This window comes from Lissotriton vulgaris, chromosome 4_1 (genome assembly GCF_964263255.1).
Source record: "Lissotriton vulgaris chromosome 4_1, aLisVul1.2, whole genome shotgun sequence".
Taxonomy (NCBI): Eukaryota; Metazoa; Chordata; class Amphibia; order Caudata; family Salamandridae; genus Lissotriton; species Lissotriton vulgaris.
In genome coordinates, this window is record NC_141691.1 from 926,688,985 (window position 1) to 926,707,730 (window position 18,746).

An 18,746-nucleotide genomic window follows, 5' to 3' on the forward strand; every position below is an offset into this window, starting at 1 on the left:
TGTTTGTGATATGGGGGTTAGGGGGTATAAAAACAGAAGAAAATGCTTCTGGGGTCAGCTTCCGCCAGGGCTGTATTAGTTTAGTATCCGAGCAAGCGGAGGGCCTGGAGTCAGTTGGTATACAAAAACTAAACTCGACACGGTGGTGGTCAGTCCAAGTCATAGGCAATGGAGGCTCACAATTAAGGCTGGGGAAATTAGAGAATATAAGATCGAGAGTGTGCCCCGCCTGATGTGTAGGTCCAGTAACTCTTTGAAATAATGATAACGTTTCTAAGTTAGAAATTAGGTGGCAGGTATCTTCATCATGGAGAGCTTCCGCATGAAAATTAAAATCGCCTACCAGGATAAAATTATCTTTGGCCAGTACATGAGAGACTATCCTGTCAAGAAGAACATTGACAAATTTAGTCTTGTTTCTCGGGGGTCTGTAAACGAAGGCAGCCCTACCCAGTGATGTTTTATTGTACAGGAAATTTACTATTAACATTTCAAGCATAGGACTGACAAAAGAGTCGAGCAGAGTGATAGAGATAGGAGATCTGGCTGCCACCACCACGCCTCCACCTCTACTCCCAACTCTGTCCTGCCGAATAAGATGGTAATCCTGTGGAAAGGCGATAGCCACATCAGGCGAAGCTAGGCTGTGTAGCCAAGTTTCAGTAAAGAAACAAATGTCAGGTCGCTCAGCATCTAAGAGGCTCCAAACCTCAAGGGCATGTTTGGGTATGGATCTTGTGTTGAGGTAAAGAGCTGATATCTGATTACATCTATTGGTCGCATTCAAGTTGGTGGGGGCAGGGCAGTCAGGACTAAGTGAGGACACAAAGGAAATGGCGGTTTTGCAAGTACTGCCCTTAACTGTGCTCTGTGAGACATAAGGTTAATAGGCATCTGGCTGATATCTAGGATTAAGGGCAAACAGTTCTTCCCGGGAATAATGAAACATGATGACACGTAAAAAAAGGCTTACCGTTAGGCAGCTAAGGAGATATGCATGGGTCGGGGCGACGAGCGGCGTCCTGGCGCGGACGGGCGCAGACGGGCTTGCCTTTGGCGTGCCGCTGCGCGCTTCCACGCTGTGGAAGGGAATATGTAGGAGGAAGGGGCTGGGGCAGCTCTAATGACGCTGCGGTAGGTTCCGGTGCTGAGTGTCCCTCCACAACAACCAGCAACAGCCGTGGCGGACCGGGGACCAGCAGATGGTACACGGAAAAGATAAGAGTGATTGCTGTAAAAACGATATATTTTAAAATGCACAAGCATAGTAACACACAATAGCACAAATGCAATTTAAAAGGCAATGCCCCGAATTAAAGAAGAATTTGGACAGTTTTAGTTCACTGCCGAGCTTTTAGATATTAAACAAAGTCTCTCCATACACTTCCACACAGTTTAAAACAGCAACAAACGCTCATCAGCCACCTTACAACAGGGGTGCTGCTCATGACACAGCACGTCGCCTACAACCCTTTAGGGCTTGCTGTGATCCAATTTCAGTACATATCTAATGCCTACAACTCTGAGGACAGCAGCATGACATAGGCTGACTTTTTTTAAAGAAAAGAAACAACAGGAACATCCCCCTCCTCCCACCCATCCTTCCAAGCTTATGAAAAATATGCAATGTGGCAAGCATATCTTAAAACAAGAATGCACCTAAAGCGCAAAAACTAGTGTGGAACAGCTAAACTGCAGAGGGAGGGGTCTGTGTGATCAGGCGAAGGAGCAGGAGATAAAACAGGCTTGCCAGTTCCTTAAATTCAGTGGAAAGGATGTGAATAAAGGAGCCCACAATTCTGAATAGGAGGAATGTCCCAGAGTCACTGCTAGAGAAAGCTTCTCCATTCCAGGAGACACCACATTTTGTGTAGCCAAGAGGTGTGTGCCGATGTCTTATCCATGCCCAAATCGAGAGTATTACATGGTGTGCTGCATTTAATGCAAGAGCCGTCTTGTCTTCCCTTGATGGAGTGTAAAGGGTACATCAGGGGAATCAGGAGCCTCAAGAGAGTGTATGCTGGGAATTGTGGTATGGTGGTGTTGAAGGCTACGTCAATGTCGTTCAAGACCTGAACCCAGTATCTAGTGAGCTTGGGACAATGCCATAAAAGATGGAGTAAAGTCTCGGAGTTAACAAAGCCCTTTCAGCAATCCCCAGAGTGGCCTGTGTTCCATCCACAAAGCCTCATCGGAATTTAGTACCAATAAGAGGCAATTTTATAGGCAGTTTCTGTGCCGGCCATTGAGTGAGCTGTGTTGTGCACCCAATGATGTATATTGTCCCCTTCTTTAGCGAAAAGGGGCCAGCCTATCGTGGCCTGCCGCCTCCGCTGGCCGGGGGCCTTGACTGCAGATTACCCTTTCCCAATAGTGCGTAGGTTTCAGACATTAAGCGCTTGTAATCTGTCTTAAGAAACAGCCATTTCTCAAACGGGGTCATCACTCAACCCACGCCATGTCATACCTCAGGCCCTGTTACCTAGTGACGCAATTGCAGGTACATGACTCGGTCAGCATCGGTCAGTGAATAGCCAGTTTTGAGTTGGTCGAAAGGGAGACGTCCACTAGATCAAAGAAACAGTCCACACGTTTAAACCCTGTCAATTCACTTACGGAACCTACCCTGAGACATTCCAGGCGCTAAGTCCGGGTTGGTGAAGAAGGAGGTCATTGGGGAGGGTAAGGTAGTCAAACAGAATTTGGTTACAACATCATCCTAAACTTAAAAACTGTACTCGTCACTGGCGAGTTGTATAGGCCCCGCGCTCTGTGTCGGCAGGGGAGCCACACCTCTCTCCATATCTTTGCACCTGCCACCACTTTGTCCATAAAGACCCTGTGTTTTTCACAGAGTTGGCTATTGCACTCCACCACGAACCTCAGCTTGGCTCTTGATAATATCAAAGTAATTGGGGCACCACAAGTCCACCCTCGGTTTTTGAGTAGTAAATAATGTGTTTATTAAGGTGGGGTATCTTACCACCCCATATAAATGTGTCAATGCCCAATTGAAGAGAGCAAACTGTTCTAGGCGGGGGCTGGGGTAGAGTTTGGAAAATATAGAGAATGTGAGGGAAAATAGGAATCTTAACCGCCGCCACCCGCCCCATCCACGAGAGGAGTAGGCATTCCCATACCTCTAGGTACCTATAGTTCAGTTCAGTTCAAGATGCTTTTATTCGGTTTGTCAAAACAAAACCATATAAGCGGAACAATACAACATACATTCACTAAAAACCATTAATATAGAATTAAAAAGCATCAGAGTTACAAATTCTTGATTACAGCTCATGATGAAACAACTTTAGGTATCAAAAGATAATTATCATTATTATTATTATTATTATTATTATTAAAAGGCTCTTCTAGAGCGCATGGCCGCTCGGAAGCATCCCAGCGCTTAGGACTAACCAGAAGGAGATGGATTAAAAGATGCAGGTCTGTATTATCTAGCTTTTGGGAACAGGAATGTTTTTAACTTTTTCCGAAAGGCGAGTAGGTTAGGTTCTTGACGAAGAGGTAGAGGAAGAGCATTCCATAACCCAGCCGCATTATGCGAAAAAAGACGGCCCCCTGTGCGGGCCCTGTTAATCCTGGGAGTTACCAGAAGGTTTTGTTGGTTCGAACGAAGATTCCTAGGAGGTTTGTATGGCCTAATCATGTCGTCTAAAATGGGGGGGCCTTTCCCGTAGAGTGTTTTATGGACCGTGCACAGTGGCTTGAAGTGGACTCGCTCCTTTATGGGGAGCCAGTGCAAGGTGCAGAGCGCGGGCCTAGCTGATGCGCGATGGCTAGTGCCCGTAAGTAGCCTTGCTGCCGAGTTCTGGGCAACCTGAAGTTGCCGGATGACCGAGACAGGGGCTCCAAGATAGAGCGCGTTTCCATAGTCCAGCCTAGATAAAACAAGGGACTGGACTATGGTTTTCTTAGCTGTTTCTGGTAGCTGAGGGAGGATTTTTCGAATTGTTTTCAGCAACCCGAAGCAGGTGGCCACTGTCTTCCTTGCCTGGATCTTAAATGACAGCTCTGCATCCAACCAAAACCCGAGACTTTTGATCTCGGTCTTTGGAGTGGGTCCAGGGCCCATACAGGAGGGCCAGTGTGTCAAGTTGTTGAATATGGCCTTTTTCCCTAGAAGCATCAGCTCCGTTTTTCCTCCATTCAATTTCAGGTGGGACAAGTCCATCCATTTCGCGACCGCCTCCAGGCAACAGCAAAGATTGGAAGGAAGGGACTCCACCTGATTAAGAGAAACAACTAGCTGGGTGTCGTCAGCATAGCTTACTAGTTGGATTCCGAAAGGAGCTACTACTTCCGCCAGGGGCGCCATATAAACATTAAACAGTGTGGAGCTAAGGGAGGAGCCCTGTGGCACCCCACACTGTAATGGTATTGGCGGAGAGCAGCTGTTCTCTGAAAAGACCTTGAAGAATCTGTCGCCAAGAAAGGACTCCAGCCACATAAGTTCCCTGCCTTTGACTCCGATCCTTCTGAGACGAGACAGGAGGACACGGTGATTCACCGTGTCAAAGGCGGCGCTGAGGTCCAGGAGGATAATGGCCGCGCTGCCACCTGCGTCCAGAATCCTCCTGGAATCCTCTACCACCCTCAACAATGCCGTCTCCGTTCCCTGTCCTCTCCGGAACCCAGTTTGAGTTGGATGAAGCAGATTGTGGGTCTCCAAAAGGATGCTAGTTGTTTGTTCACCCATTTTTCGGCAAGCTTACTGATGCCAGGGAGCATGTGCTTAACATCCCTACTCAATACTATACATATGTACCATACCATGCCCCTTTTAAAAAAGGGGTTTACTAAGATTTATTTCGTTTTGTCGTATTACATGTATTTAAGCAATAAAGTGACAAGTGCAAATAATTTGTGCAAATTTTGCTTCAGTACAAGAATACATAGGAAAAAGTGCAATATGCTTCTGTAACAAGTGCAAATAATTAGTGCATATCTTGCTTCCGTGCATAAATACATCAGTAAAAATGCAATATGCTCCCCTGGTTATCAAAAGGTTTGGGTGGCACAATGTTTGGAACAAATCTCTTGCGACAACAGAATTTCCTCCATATATACTAATTATAAGTTAGTTATGTGCAATTTTAGCAATAAATTAATAATTGGATAAATGCAACGCAGATTCTACAAAAATTAATTAAAGTGCAATACTATAGGGCTCAGCTTAATGTTTGTATTATCGGCCATAAATGATTACATCAATGAATTATAGATTTCCTTGCAGCTATGCATTTCATTATGTACGTTGCTACAAAAAAACAGATGTCTGGGCTTTCTAAAGACAACATTAATTTCATAGCTGATTTTGTGGATTGAACGTTATGTCTTAAAAAGATAGGTTTTAAATAAAATTTCCTTAAAAAATGCTAAAATTTGCAGAACAATAAAAAGTGGCAGCAACTTTGTCTTGGTGTGATCGCAAGGGCATGCAGAGTTTGTGCTAGTTTTCATGTGCGGAATTGCCACCAGATGGTGCACAATTCCTAGCCTGAGACGAGTTAAAACAAATCGATGGGAATTACGTGTGACTATGGATAGGTAAGCCTGGAAGCCTTTATTTAAGTTTAGTCCCAAATAAAAGACAACAGTGGGTAGCTTCCTAGACTGCCTTTCTCTTGCCTCCTTCTTGTATGATAAAAATCTTTCTTTCAATTCCTTCTTAGTAATTGAAGCCGCAAACTCGGGTGCGGACAGGATATTGTAATCAAATATGAGATTATACCAGTAAAGAATATATTTAAACCACGGGATACAGGAAAAATGATCGAGCCTCAAGTAGTCTCTAATAATTTTTTGTGTGAATAGCGTTTCAGTTTTCGACCATATAGATCGCCAGAGTGTTAAAGGGCGTAATGCTGCTAGATCCGAGATATAATTTATACCTACTTCCTCATGTACAAGTTCGGCTGATTCTGAGTGAGGAACGCACAACAATTTCTTAAGGAACTTATTTTCATCATGTTGTAGTGATTTCCCGCATTGATGACCCCAGATTCCTGCCCCATATAATGCAGATGACACACATCTAGCGTTATAGATGGTTATCATGTCTTTAAATCTTCTGGACCCCAATTTGGTCGAAAAACTGAATATGCTGTTTGTATTCCTGCTCATTTTCAGGCTTATATTGTCGTGCTTATTTCTCCATTTCCCATCACCGGCAAATGTTATCCCAAGATAACAAAAAGATTTAACTGATTGCATCTTCTCATTTTCTATAAAAAAGGAGCTAGCTAACTTGGCTTTCTTCCCACATATCATGACAAAGGTCTTAGTTTTGTTAATGCTAAGTTTCCTACTCTTTATAAATGCTGTGAAGTTATCTATAAGATGCTGTAGTCCAATTTGGGTACACCATATTAAAACAGCGTCATCCGCATATAACAAAATTGGGACCGCTGCCCCTTTCTATAATTGGAGCATCAGCTGAAATCTGGCCTAGGGTTGAGTCTATTTGGTTAATAAATAGAGAAAATAAAAGCCGTGCCAAGACACAACCCTGGAGTATGCCTCTTATAACCTTAAAAAAGGGGTACACTCACCAGATGGACCATATCGTACTTTGCAAGATAACCTCTCATAGATCTGAGCAGTAAGGGAAGCGTAATTGATAGTTACCATCTTGGGTAAGGTCCACGCCAGAGAAATGCCCAGATACAAAATGTCCTCAGCAGCCCATTCCAAGGGAAACTGCGATCTAAAAACTTGTTTGTTCGGATTGGTGGCAGAGAGGTTCAGGACTTGCGATTTCTGCATCCTCACCCTGAAACCAAAGACCAAACCAAATTCACAAAGCTCTGTGACTAAAGGTGGGAGAGAGGTCTAGGGCTCCGAAAGCAGATAATGATGTCATCAGCATATCGACTGATCAGATGCTGGTCAGATTTGAACAGAATCCCCGTCACCGCAGGAATGTCCTGTAGCAGTTGTGTCAAGGGCTCCATATACAGAGCGAAAAGAAGCGCTGATAACGGGCAACCCTGGCTTGTACCCTGACCGATAGAAAATTGGCAGGACTGAGCTCCGTTAACCTTAACTGAGGCTCGGGTGCGTTATAAATACTCCAAATCCATATCTGGAATCTCTCACCAAAGCTGAACAGTTTCAGCATGTCAAAAAGGGAGGGCCAGTGTACCCGGTCGAATGCCTTTTCGGTGTCTATGGATAGCAATAAGACTTCTCTGCGTGACCAGAGTACTTTGTCCATAAGGTGGCATATACGCTTAGTGTTGCCCTCACACTGTTCGACAGGGGATGAATTCCGATCAATCGGGGTCGATAAAATCCGGCATGAGGGGATTGAGACATTATGCTAAAACATTTGCAAAGAGTTTCGCGTCAATCTTTAACAACAATATGGGCCTGTATGACCCGCAGTGGGTCGGATCCTTGCCCGGCTTGGGAAATACCAATATGGAGGCTTCCAACATGGAATCTGTTAAAGAGCCTGTCTCAAAGAAAGAGTTAAAAAGTTACGTGAGTAGAGGAGGCTTCAGGCAGGCAATCGCTGCGATCACTTCCTCTATGTGGATAGGTTGGTCCAAATTGCGCACCTCTTCTGGAGTTGGAGGAGTGAGGTCAACATTGCCTAGATATCCAGCTGGTTCTACAACCGGGTCCACCGCCGGCGTATATATCGAATCATAATATTTCTGGAAAACCGCAGCGATGACCTCAGCATCTCTCATCTCAGTGTTGGAGTCGTTGCAGATGGCTTCCACCAAACCGCCGTACACTTTGCTGCGAAGCCTATGAGCTAGCATTGACCCCCTTGATTGTTACCCAGGTAGAATTTGTGCTTAAGATGTAGCATGGAAAATTCCGCCCAATCGAGATCTAACCTCTTGAGCTGCAACCAGGCCTTTTCCACTTCCCTCCAAATCCTATGTGCGCCGTTCCTCTTGTGGATAGCCTCCAGTTCAGAGACCTTCCACTCAAGGTCTGCATGTTTGTCTCAATGCATACAGTTCTCAGCCACAGAGAGAGAAATAAGCTCTCCTCAGACCACCAGTTTTAGGGCTTCTCAAACAGTGGCGAGTGCAGTCTCTGGTTTGTCATGTAAGGATAGGTAATCTGCAGGTACCACCTGAATCTTATCTACTGTGGGATGGGACTGCAGCAAAGTATCACGGAGTTGCCAGTGCGGGCTCTGGGCAGGTGATGCGGGTAACTGCAGTGTCATAGTAATGGGTGCGTGATCTGAAAGAGAGCGCAGGTTCAATAGGGGCATCAGTAATGCGATCTAGCAGAGAAGAGGTAGCTAAGCAGTGGTCGATGTGCACATATGTTATGTCCAGCAGAGAAAAATGTGTAATCTCTGACATGGGGAGGTGTTTGTCACCTCATATAATGCAGTCCGCAGTCTACGAGCCACTGGAGGCCCTCTGATGAAAAGGTCCCTGTCTGAACAGATCGTTGGCCAGAACGTTCTTAGTCAGAGTTCATTGCCAGGTTCAAGTCTCCCCCAGCCACAATGGATCTGTCAGCGGACTGAAGGACAGTGGCCAGTCATTTTTGTCAGGAAGCTCTCTTGCTGTTTATTAGGAGCATAAACATTTGCTAGGGTAAAATAAAAAGAGCCTAACTGTAGACGTAGTGCCAACAACCTCCCAGTGAAGCGCCTGAAAAGAAAAATAGGAACCCCACCCCTTTTAGCAGGACAAGAGGACCGGTATTGCCACGGGAATCATCTGGACTGCATTCTAGGAGTATATTTTAAAACTAGGTGGGTCTCTTGGAGAAGACAGAGGCCCTCCCTCCCAATACGTTTGAGCAGCAAATGGATAGCCGTTCTCTTGGTGGAGTTGTTAAGGCCTTGAACTTTGAGGCTCACTAATTTAAGCCTCGGGTAGCTTGAATGTAGAATAAGCGCTTTGGGAAGGCCCCTCTCTGGTGTACATGGAACAATGAGTAGCAGGCTCCCGGCCATTAAGTGAGGCTGAGGCCCAACATGTTGAGTGATCTAATAAAAACCCCTAAAAAATGAGAAAAACAGAAATGTAGAGAAAAGTCTGGGAACAACCAGAACCAGTCCATCAAACATGGAAACGTCTGCAAGGAGGTGGCACCCGCCAGGGCTTCCATTCTCAAGGCATCTATCAAGCCTCCCGGCCTATCCTCACTACCATAGACCCACCTCAGAAGTGGAGTGACTCACTGTTCAGTCAAGGTTCAAGCCACCTCTCTGAATAGGGAGTGAAGCATGGCCCCTTTCTCTTGCGCTATGGTCAGGGCATAAGCCTTCTGCGACGGATATATGTTGGCTCCTGCGCTGTCAATGTGTCACATTTCAATTTCCTGGGGATGAAGGAGGAGTGTCTTATGGTGGATAGTCTATACAAAGGACCCTGCAGGATTTGAAGAGAGATGGCAGACTTTGCCATCAACCCCGAAGATGAGATGAAACGGGTGGCCCCTGGAATAGGAAATTCTGGGGATCCGCAAATGGGCCGTGACATGCCGAAAGTCTTGCCATTTTTGCAAAGTGATTGCCGCCATGCATTGATGTTGGTGAAGGGTGTGACCCTCTAACTGAAGTGGATAAGCCTCTTGGGCTTTGCGCAAGATGGCCTTCTTGTAGCTCAGTCCTCCAGGGCAGCAACCCTTTCCCCCACTTCATCCAGGTCTCTATGTACCTCTCGCAGGGCAGAGGAGAGATCCCTCTTAACCTCTTGCAAGTCCTCACAAAGAGTGGTGAAGAGGGATTCCATAAACATGTGGTTGACAGGGATGGCAAGATCTTCGGTATCGCACGCTGTGTCTACAGCTATCACTGCAGCTTTATTGCTTGAGGCTTCTCCGAGCTGTCTCGGAGCATGTTGCGGACTGATCGTTCTTTTTTTTATTTTTAGTGGAGGCCATGATAATGTGCCTGTTCACCTGTTCTGGGCAAGAATGCGGTCCCCAGTCGTAGAGGCAAATGTCAGAGGTCCCGGAAGTCACAATGTTCGCTCCCCTGTTTGGATGAGTAGCAAGAGTCCCAGGTGAGCCTTGTTATGCAGAGCGATTGAGAGCGTCCTGAGAGGGCAAGGAGATGTTTACCAGAGTTAAGGCCTTAAGCCAGGCCTCCCCTATCCTTGACAGTCAGCACTTCATTCAGGGCTAGTGAGGTGAGCAGTTGAAAACTCTAGCCCGACCCACACCCCCAAGTCCGTTGGATGCCTGGACAAAATGGAGGCTGGGGTAGGCCTCTGCCAAAGGCGAGAGACAAAGTCCAGCTCAGGCCCTCCAAGACTATTCACTCACTGGGGTGCAGGATAGGTAGGGTCGGATCCCACCAGTTCTGCTGTATCACTGCAGCTTCACCAGGTGAATCAGCACTGCAGCCCGGGCGGCTGTCTCAAAGAACAGAAGATCAGTGGGTCACGCCTCTGGGTTATGCCCCATGTGCCCTCAAAAGGCAAAGCTTTACAGTAATGGGAAGGGCAAGGGGTGCCACCCTTTGACCTCTGCTCCTGCGGGGTAGGCCTCTGTTACGAGCTCGAGTGCAGGGCCCACTTAGTCCATGTACTCTCCAGGGAGCGAGGTGTGGCAGTTAAGTTTTAGCAAGGTCTACCGTTCCTCAGCAGCTCCGCCGAGACTGTCACCACTGCAGCCCAGGTAACTGCCTCAAGACTCAGAGGTTCCACCGATGAGAAGTCCCGCAGCCAGGCTAGCTGACCCTCTATGGGCTGCTGGAGGCCCCGCCCAGTCGGGCGATGCACAAATAGTGAGGTTGAGGGTCTGCACTCTACTCCCACCTATCCGCGCCTGTGCAGCCACTTTCATGGGCAAGAGGAAATCCAGGCCCTAGTGCACAGCAGGCCCCTTCAGGGCCACACCTCGACTGCAGGACTCTTGTGCAACTGGGTCAGTGGGGTTGTCGGCACCCTCAGCCAGGCCATCCCTTCTTTTCCAGTGCAGCCCCGGAAGCCAGCAGGTATGGATTGCCTGTCTTGGTCTTGCAGTAGGCCAGGGAGCGTTGCTGTTCCACTCCAGCCGCTTATGACGGTCCACCGTTTGTGTGCGCCTCAGAGAACCTCTGCAGATGCTTATTTTGGCGTTGCCACACCATCAGTCTGTACGCCCCAGGAGTCAGGGGCCCTGAGCATCTGTCTGGAGTCGAGATTTCAGCGGATTGGCGCTTAAATCCGTGCCCTATAGGCGGTGAGGACAGAGCTTGGTTCTGCAGGTCTTAGTCCGCCATCTTGGCTACGCCACCTTAAAGTGTTTTATTTTAAATCTTTTTGTTATTCATTATTTTTATGTGAATATTATTCTCCTAAGTTTTCAATACAGTTTAACAATCAATATTTGATAATGAATCAAGTTAGTGAATCGAAAGTTAGCATTAATATAATAAAAGTATCAATCACGATTAATTAAGAAACATCCCAATTCTAAGCTAATATCAAAATAAATGCGGATAAGGATGTAGGTGTCAGCTCAGAACCCATAGAGGGTTCGGATGAGGGTATGGAGCTAAGCAGAAAGCTTAAGCAGAATAAGATGGAAAGTATTCTCAGCTCATATAACAGCAGATCAAGGAATGACTAACCCCCAGATGCATCAAGGACCCATTTTTCTGTTCCTTAATAGCGAAAAATAACGATTCGCTATTAAGGAATAGCAAAATGCAATGCATGAAGAAATCACTTAAAAATAGCGATTTCTTAAATTTGCTTAATTACGACTCGCAAATTGCGAGTCACAATTAAGGAATACCTCCCCATTCATTCCTATGCGCCCAGAGGCCCATAGGAATGAATGGGAAGACATTCTCAATTTGCGAATTGCAATTAGCGAATCGCAAATTAAGAATGCGATTTCAAGGGTGCAGGGGTGTCCTGAAAATGATCTGTGCACATATGTTGCGCAAACACATGCCCTTAGGGCATGTGTGTGTTCAACATGAAACTTTGAAAAATGCACTTTAGTCCATTTCTCAAAGTTTTTGCAAATTACAATGAAGTTCAACTTCATAGTAATTTGCGAGAACTATTAGCGAAATTGCTATGGCTAAGGCTGACGCTGAAGCCAGGCAGAAACCACCATTCTAGTCAGGGCAAGGGAGTCACACGCCAAGATAACCCCTGCTCACCCCCTGGTAGCTTGGCACGAGCAGTAAGGCTAAACTCGGAGGCAATGTGTAAAGCATTTACGCCAGCACACAACAGCAACAACATACTAGGCACACCACAAAAGGAACTCCACACAAGGTTATATAAAAATAACTTCTGTATTGTAAAAGCACATCAAATAGAAGTCACACTTGTACCTTGTGCCAACTGGCACGAGCAATATTCACAAGGGATTATTTACAGGACAGGGCCACATGGGCCACTGTCAGAATCAATGATAGCGTGGCCCTCAACCTGAGCAACGTCCCCTGGTCACAGCATGAAACCCATTCACTGGGCTATATTGGTTCTACAAACTCTATTCCAAAACAGGTTCACATTCTTTGCAGAAGTCTTTGTATTTATTTTTTCATTTCATGAAAGGTGTGTCATCACAATCAAATTCCCAGATCCAGCCTTATGAAATTCACATGGGTTGAGGGCCACGCCATCATTTATTCTGAAGGGTATCCTGAAGGAGGGTACACCCTGGGGCACGCTACAACTTTAAAATTACAGAAAGATATGGTGTGCAAGCGAGAATAAATCTCTTTTGTCAATCTAACCCCACTGTCAGAATCAACACTTTTAGAAATAGCACTTCTAGAACTTAGAATAAGTATAGCACAAAATAACAGTTATAAATCACAACCAGTAACTACTGGTAAAGGTAGGTACACACTATGCAATACTAATAACCATAGGCCTAGATCACGCATGGACACATAACCTCTCTAGTATAACTATACTAGGCAAAACACCACCACCTAAGAATAAAATACATCTAGGGGTATAGGCAAGAACACATTACACATGATGCATCACAACATTCAGAGGTGTAAGGAAAGAAAACACATGATGCCTACAACATTCAGAGGTGTAGGGAAGGAAGAACACATGATGCATAAGCCAACACATTCAGAGGTGTAAAATCCGGGAAGACACATGATGCATAAAAACATTCAGGGGTGCCAGAACCTAACTCAATAGCGCAAAAACACATGATGCCTAAAAACATTCAGAGGTGTAAGACAAGGTGCGTAATCATATTAAATACATTACATTTCCTAGCACCACATCACATTGCGCAAAATTCACATTAGGCATTTACCATCAAATAGATAATCATATTGCGCCTAAATAAAATCACATACCAGCCCCCATCTAATAAAGGGACTAAAGAGCCCTGTTGTCCAGAATGTCAGGGCGCGCTGCCAAGGCAGCGCCAGTCAGGGGTGCGCCACTGGCGCAAAACCTAAACGTTGCAGGTGCCCACTACTTTCTGGGCACCTGAGGACAATCACAAGACCTAAACGGTGCAGCTGCCCACTAATTGCTGGGCAGCTGTGAATCAAAACTGCGACAGGGTCCTCACTGACTCTTAGGCGCAAACTGCGCCCACGCTGGAGCCACACAGGCTCTGGCACCAAACACTGCGGCCAAATGCTGTAGCCACACAGGCTCTGGGCATATCACATGCCCCAAACGTTGGAGCCACACAGGCTCTGAAACTATATATGGCCGTTGGAGCCCCCTCTGGGGACTCGGCGTCAAGCGAGACCCCACGGGCCTCTCCACACATCAAGGGGGACTGCGTGAGCCTCTCGGGGCTCAACGAACATACTGGCGCCTTCAGTGGAGCCCCCCCCCCCTCTGGGGGACTCAAAAGAACAAATGCCCCTTCAGAGCCTCTGTGGGCTCTACCTCAACGTGGGGCGACCCACTGCCAACCGGGGCCGCCCTGCTTGCAGTAACTAGGCCCCCTTGAAGCTTGAAGTTTTGTCAATTCTCTGAGATAATCAGGAGTCGTTACGATCAATTTGTGCTTGAACGAGCCTGTAAGCAGTAACAAATTCTGCAGCGCCTAAAGGTACGGCGAGGTGGAGTCATAAACGCATATCATCGAAGTGAAGCTTCACTTTGATGATATGCATTTATGACTCCACCTCGCCGTACCTTTAGGCGCTGCAGAATTTGTAACGACTCCTGATTATCTCAGAGAATTGACAAAACTCTGCCTGATACATACCGGACGAGCTTTGCTGTGTGTAAATACATGAACCCTTTGCAAATGAAGTTCAGACCTCACATCCAGCCTGAATGAGCGGTGTCCGTTTTTGATTGCCAGGCTACTAGGATACTGTGATCCTCCCACGATTTTCGTGCAGGTGATAGAAATCTGCAAGCAGATTACAATATTTCTATACAGATCTGAACTGATAACAGTCCTGAGGATGGTTTCATCAAATAACTGCTAAGAAACTGAAACGTCGACATTACGCCTTATCCCCTTCTTTGTTTTACTCAATGTGTTTTGGGATAGGTGTCTTTTAGGTTCTGTTGAGTCACTTAGTAATTTATTTGTATGTGTACCCACAGTCCTAAAATCTTATTTGTTTGATTATCTGTATATGAAGCTGATTCTTCTCAATGAATTATTTGATAAAAACACTTTTTTCGTATACACCTTGTGTCCTTGTTTATATGTTTTATGTTGATAATATAATTTGATCAGTTTTGATTAACTCATTGTAAGGATGATAAATTAGTTCTTCTCATATTAATTTTAATTAACAAACATAGATTGAATAAAGTCCCTTGAAGGCACTTTTACCTTTCTACATTTACTTACCCAAGCCCTCAAGGGTATTCCGGGTTGCTCACTTTTTTGATAATTCTTTAATGTGTTGGGCACATCTTTTCTTGTCTGTAATATGATCTACCCATGTATCAACCTCCCTGTTATCCACATCTTCTGTGGGGTGAACGTCACTACCAGTCGGCTAATACAACAAATGTCTATTCATTAACTGATAAGGTGGCTTTCAAAATGGCAACATCTGCAGCAAAGAAGAAAAATAACTTGCACCACTTTCGGTTAAAGTGCAAAAATAAGCATTTCAGCTTAATGTGTCTTCATGTTAAAATGCTGTGAACTTCATAAAATCCAGACCGTATTTCTAAGTTACAGACCTATTGAGTCTAGGTATGGCTCTCTACTACAATTTTGCATTAAACATACTTCATTTTTAAACGTTAATTCTGTACCTTGTATTTTTAATAAAGCATTTTGTAATAATTACATTTGGGCTAGCAGTTTCAATCCACTAGGGTCTTCCCCAAGCAATGTCCTCTTCAAAATGGAGTCTGCTTTGACCAGTAACACATGCTTTGCGTTCAGTCTCTGGACTTGGGTGGCCTGCACTAATACACTTGATAGGGCCCTTGAAGGCCCCACAAGAATGGCTACAGAGAAAGTGCACATCTTGGTTGTGAAATTGTTTTAGGTATGCACATGCCCACACTGTGCCCGGTATCTATTGCTGTTATTGGGGCTCCGCAACTAATACGTGCCTTTATTAACTAGCTAGAGTAACAGGCTGTGCAGTAATAATGCTTATGATTGTTTTTGACAGATAACCAAAAACATGAAAAAGAAACTGAAAAGGATAATTAGGCACGAATTGGATAAAACAAACAACATGGATGAAGAATTATCTGAAAACATTGAAGACCTCTGGCAGCTTCCTCGTCCACAGCGCTGGGAATTATACAGGTTTTGCCTATTTACTAAAGTGTTTTTCTTTAGATGTGCACAGAGTGCCCTTTCAATTTAAAATGTGATGCATTTGTCAGCATGTAGAAACAAAGGAAACATTCTTTCCTCTGCCCTACTGGCCACCTTTAATTATACTATACTTGTTCAAAGTCCTGCACACTATTCTTTTACTGGACGTTCATTAAGTGTTAATTGATTCTTTGTAGGCACACAAAAAAATCCTGCCTTTTTGAACTGTCTGGTCAGTGAAGTTGTTCCACCAGTTCATTCTCCCACCGTTATTGTTAGATTGGGTCACATAAAACTTTGTTACCTAGAATTGACAGCTTTGAAGCTTTCTTTCTTTTAGGAACTGGTTGAACCACCACCTTTTAAATTATAGTTACTTCAGTTAACTATAACTGTTGAATATCCGTGGTTTAAAAAAAATATTTTGAAGTGTTTGTTACATGTTTATTGACATTTTACCTAGCTATAACGCAATTTGTAAACATTTTTTTCACTGAATTTCGGAATTCTTTTTTAATGTAAAGTAACTATCTGAATGGGTGTAATCTTGAGTAAAGCAGACCTACAGCCTTTGCAAAGGGTCGGAACATCAAAATAGAAAAAGCACGCCTATTGTTTTTTATCTGGGGTTCAACACATAAAGCAGACCTATTGAATTTTTTTAAAAGGTCACAATGATAATTTAACAATACCCATAATCCAATCAGTGTATTCCTTGTACTTCCATACACGGCAGTGCCTAATAATAACTATTATCACAAAAATATCTTGAATAAAATATTTTAATCAAAACAACCATAAACATGTTCTTATCTTTTTTTTAATTAAATTGATTATCATGGAAGTCTCATACAGTGTACAGATGAGTCATTAAAGAGTACAGCAATATGAAAAAAGAACCATCAACCAACTTGTGGATACAATGCATGCATAAAAGGGATAGATTCCAACCACATTGACACAGTTACATATAGCTTTCAGTACATGGGATTATAATGATTATTATTCACACAGAAGTGATAGCAGCGGCGTCTGGCTGCGCAACAGAATGCAAGTATATCAATAGGGGTTCCCATATGTTATTTGGCCAGGAGGACGACGGCAGCTCCTCCGCATACAGTACTACATTTTCTCTACAGTATGTCAGATCCCTGAGCCACTGCTCTGCTGAAGGACTCTGTGTGCTGTCCCACACCTTCGCCACTTGCCTTTTGGCAATAAGCAGTGCCACCCTTGCTAGTCTGTCCTTGACACCTTTCAGGAAAGGAAGTAGGCCCAATAAGCACATCTGCAGGGAACATTGCAATTCGACCCCAATTATCTTAGCTAATTTGGCCACCATCTCAGCCCAGTATTTCCACGCCCGCTCGGAGGCCCAAGCCAGGTGCCAAAAATCCGCCCCAAAGGCACCACACCGTGTACAAGCATCAGTGTCCCTACAACCATATTTAAAGAGTTTGTGTGGCGTGTAATACACCTGAAGAAGGTATTTAAAATGTATGATACGTAAGATTCCATTAGAAGTGAGAGCGCTAGTCAGTTGGCAGCAATGTTCCCATTCTTTCTGCGTGAGCTGTGGGTCTATACATTCATTCCATTTGTCCAAGCTCTTATTGTATGAAGAGATCCTATCCTCTCTAGCAGCTTGGTAGAGTTTGCTAACAAGCTTGGGTTGGGTAGGGCTTATATGAAGTGTGTGCAATGCCAGTGACGTGGGTGGTTCGGCAGGAAACGTGGGGTAATGAGCTTGCAACGCTTTTTTCAGCCTGTGAAGCAAAAAAATGAAAGCGGCGTCTTGTTTTGGCTATAGTCAATGCCGTCAGTTGGCACAAAGATGCCACTGGGATAATGGTCCTGCAATTTGTCAATTCCCACCAGTGTCATTGTGCGCATAGCTCCTGCCTCATGAGTTACCGATGTGTCCTAGTGGTAAGCAAGAGGTAGCAGCGGGGAGTATACCGGTAGCTTTCTGGCCTCTCGGCCCAACGCCTGCCAGGCTGCAATTGTCAAGTTGGTAGTGTTAATTGCATCTCAGGTGTAGTCCTATGTCTGTGTGTTAAGATGGAGCTCAACGGGATGGGATGAGTGTCTCAGTGTTCCACTGCTACATGCAAGATCAAATTGGGAGACGTTAACCAACAATGTGCATACTGTGCGTGCGCGCAAAGATAATACAGGTAGATATCGGGTACATTGAAGCCCCCGCTCTTATAATCGAGAGATATAATATTGAAAAGGTACAAAAACCTAGGAAGCACCATTTTTATTAGGGTGTTACGATCCGCAAGAGAGAGCGGGAGATGCACCTATCTGTCAACTTGCTGCTCCGACATCGTTGTAGCAGTAGCATAGTTCTCTCGGTGGACTCAATCTGGATCTCGATTAACCCATACCCCTAAGTACTTAACCAACTCTGTTGCCCATACAAGAGGGAATTGAGGTTCATGCGGAAGTGTACTCTCAGTTAGTGGCATCACCACATATTTAGACCAATTAAAGAGTAGCCCAGAAAACCGAGCGAACCGAATATATTCCCACAGAACCGGCGCCAGGTGATTTCGGGTTTCGTGCATGAAAAGCAGCATGTCATCCACTAATAGAGAGATCATAATCGAGTTGGTGTATAAAATTGAGAGCCACATGTTTGTGACATTGCCTGATGAGGCAAGCCAGCAGTTCCAGCTTCAGCGCAAATAAAAGCGGCAAGAGGGGGCATCTTTGTCTGGTCCCTCTAGTGATTGGTATAGGGTCCGAAGTGTGGCCTCCCACCTGGATCTGCTTCATGGGGTTTGTATACAGTAGTCGTACCCAGTTAACAAACAGAGGAGAGAAACCCATTCGTTGTAGAACATAAAAAAGATAACCCCACTCTATTGAATCAAACGCCTTAGTAGCGTTAAGCAAGGGTGGTAGTTCAGGAGCTAGGGTCTGAAACAGAGCAAACAATGTGTGTAAGTTATGGGAGGTGGATCGCGTGGGAATGAAGCCAGACTGGGCAGGCAGCACCAGATTCTACATGAACGGTTGGAGACGAGTGGCCAATATCTTCGCCA

General features: G+C 45.0%; 1 protein-coding gene across 2 annotated transcripts in view; it reads left to right on the forward strand.

The window, feature by feature from the left end:
- Window positions 1–18,746, forward strand: part of LOC147722733 (NFX1-type zinc finger-containing protein 1-like) — a 1,249,199-nt gene that overhangs the window by 850,483 nt on the left and 379,970 nt on the right. For both annotated transcript variants that reach the window (XM_086965207.1, XM_086965208.1), the window contains one exon: window positions 15,542–15,681. In XM_086965207.1, coding sequence (XP_086821333.1) covers window positions 15,542–15,681 — 140 coding nt within the window. The remainder of the gene's footprint in view (window positions 1–15,541; window positions 15,682–18,746) is intronic.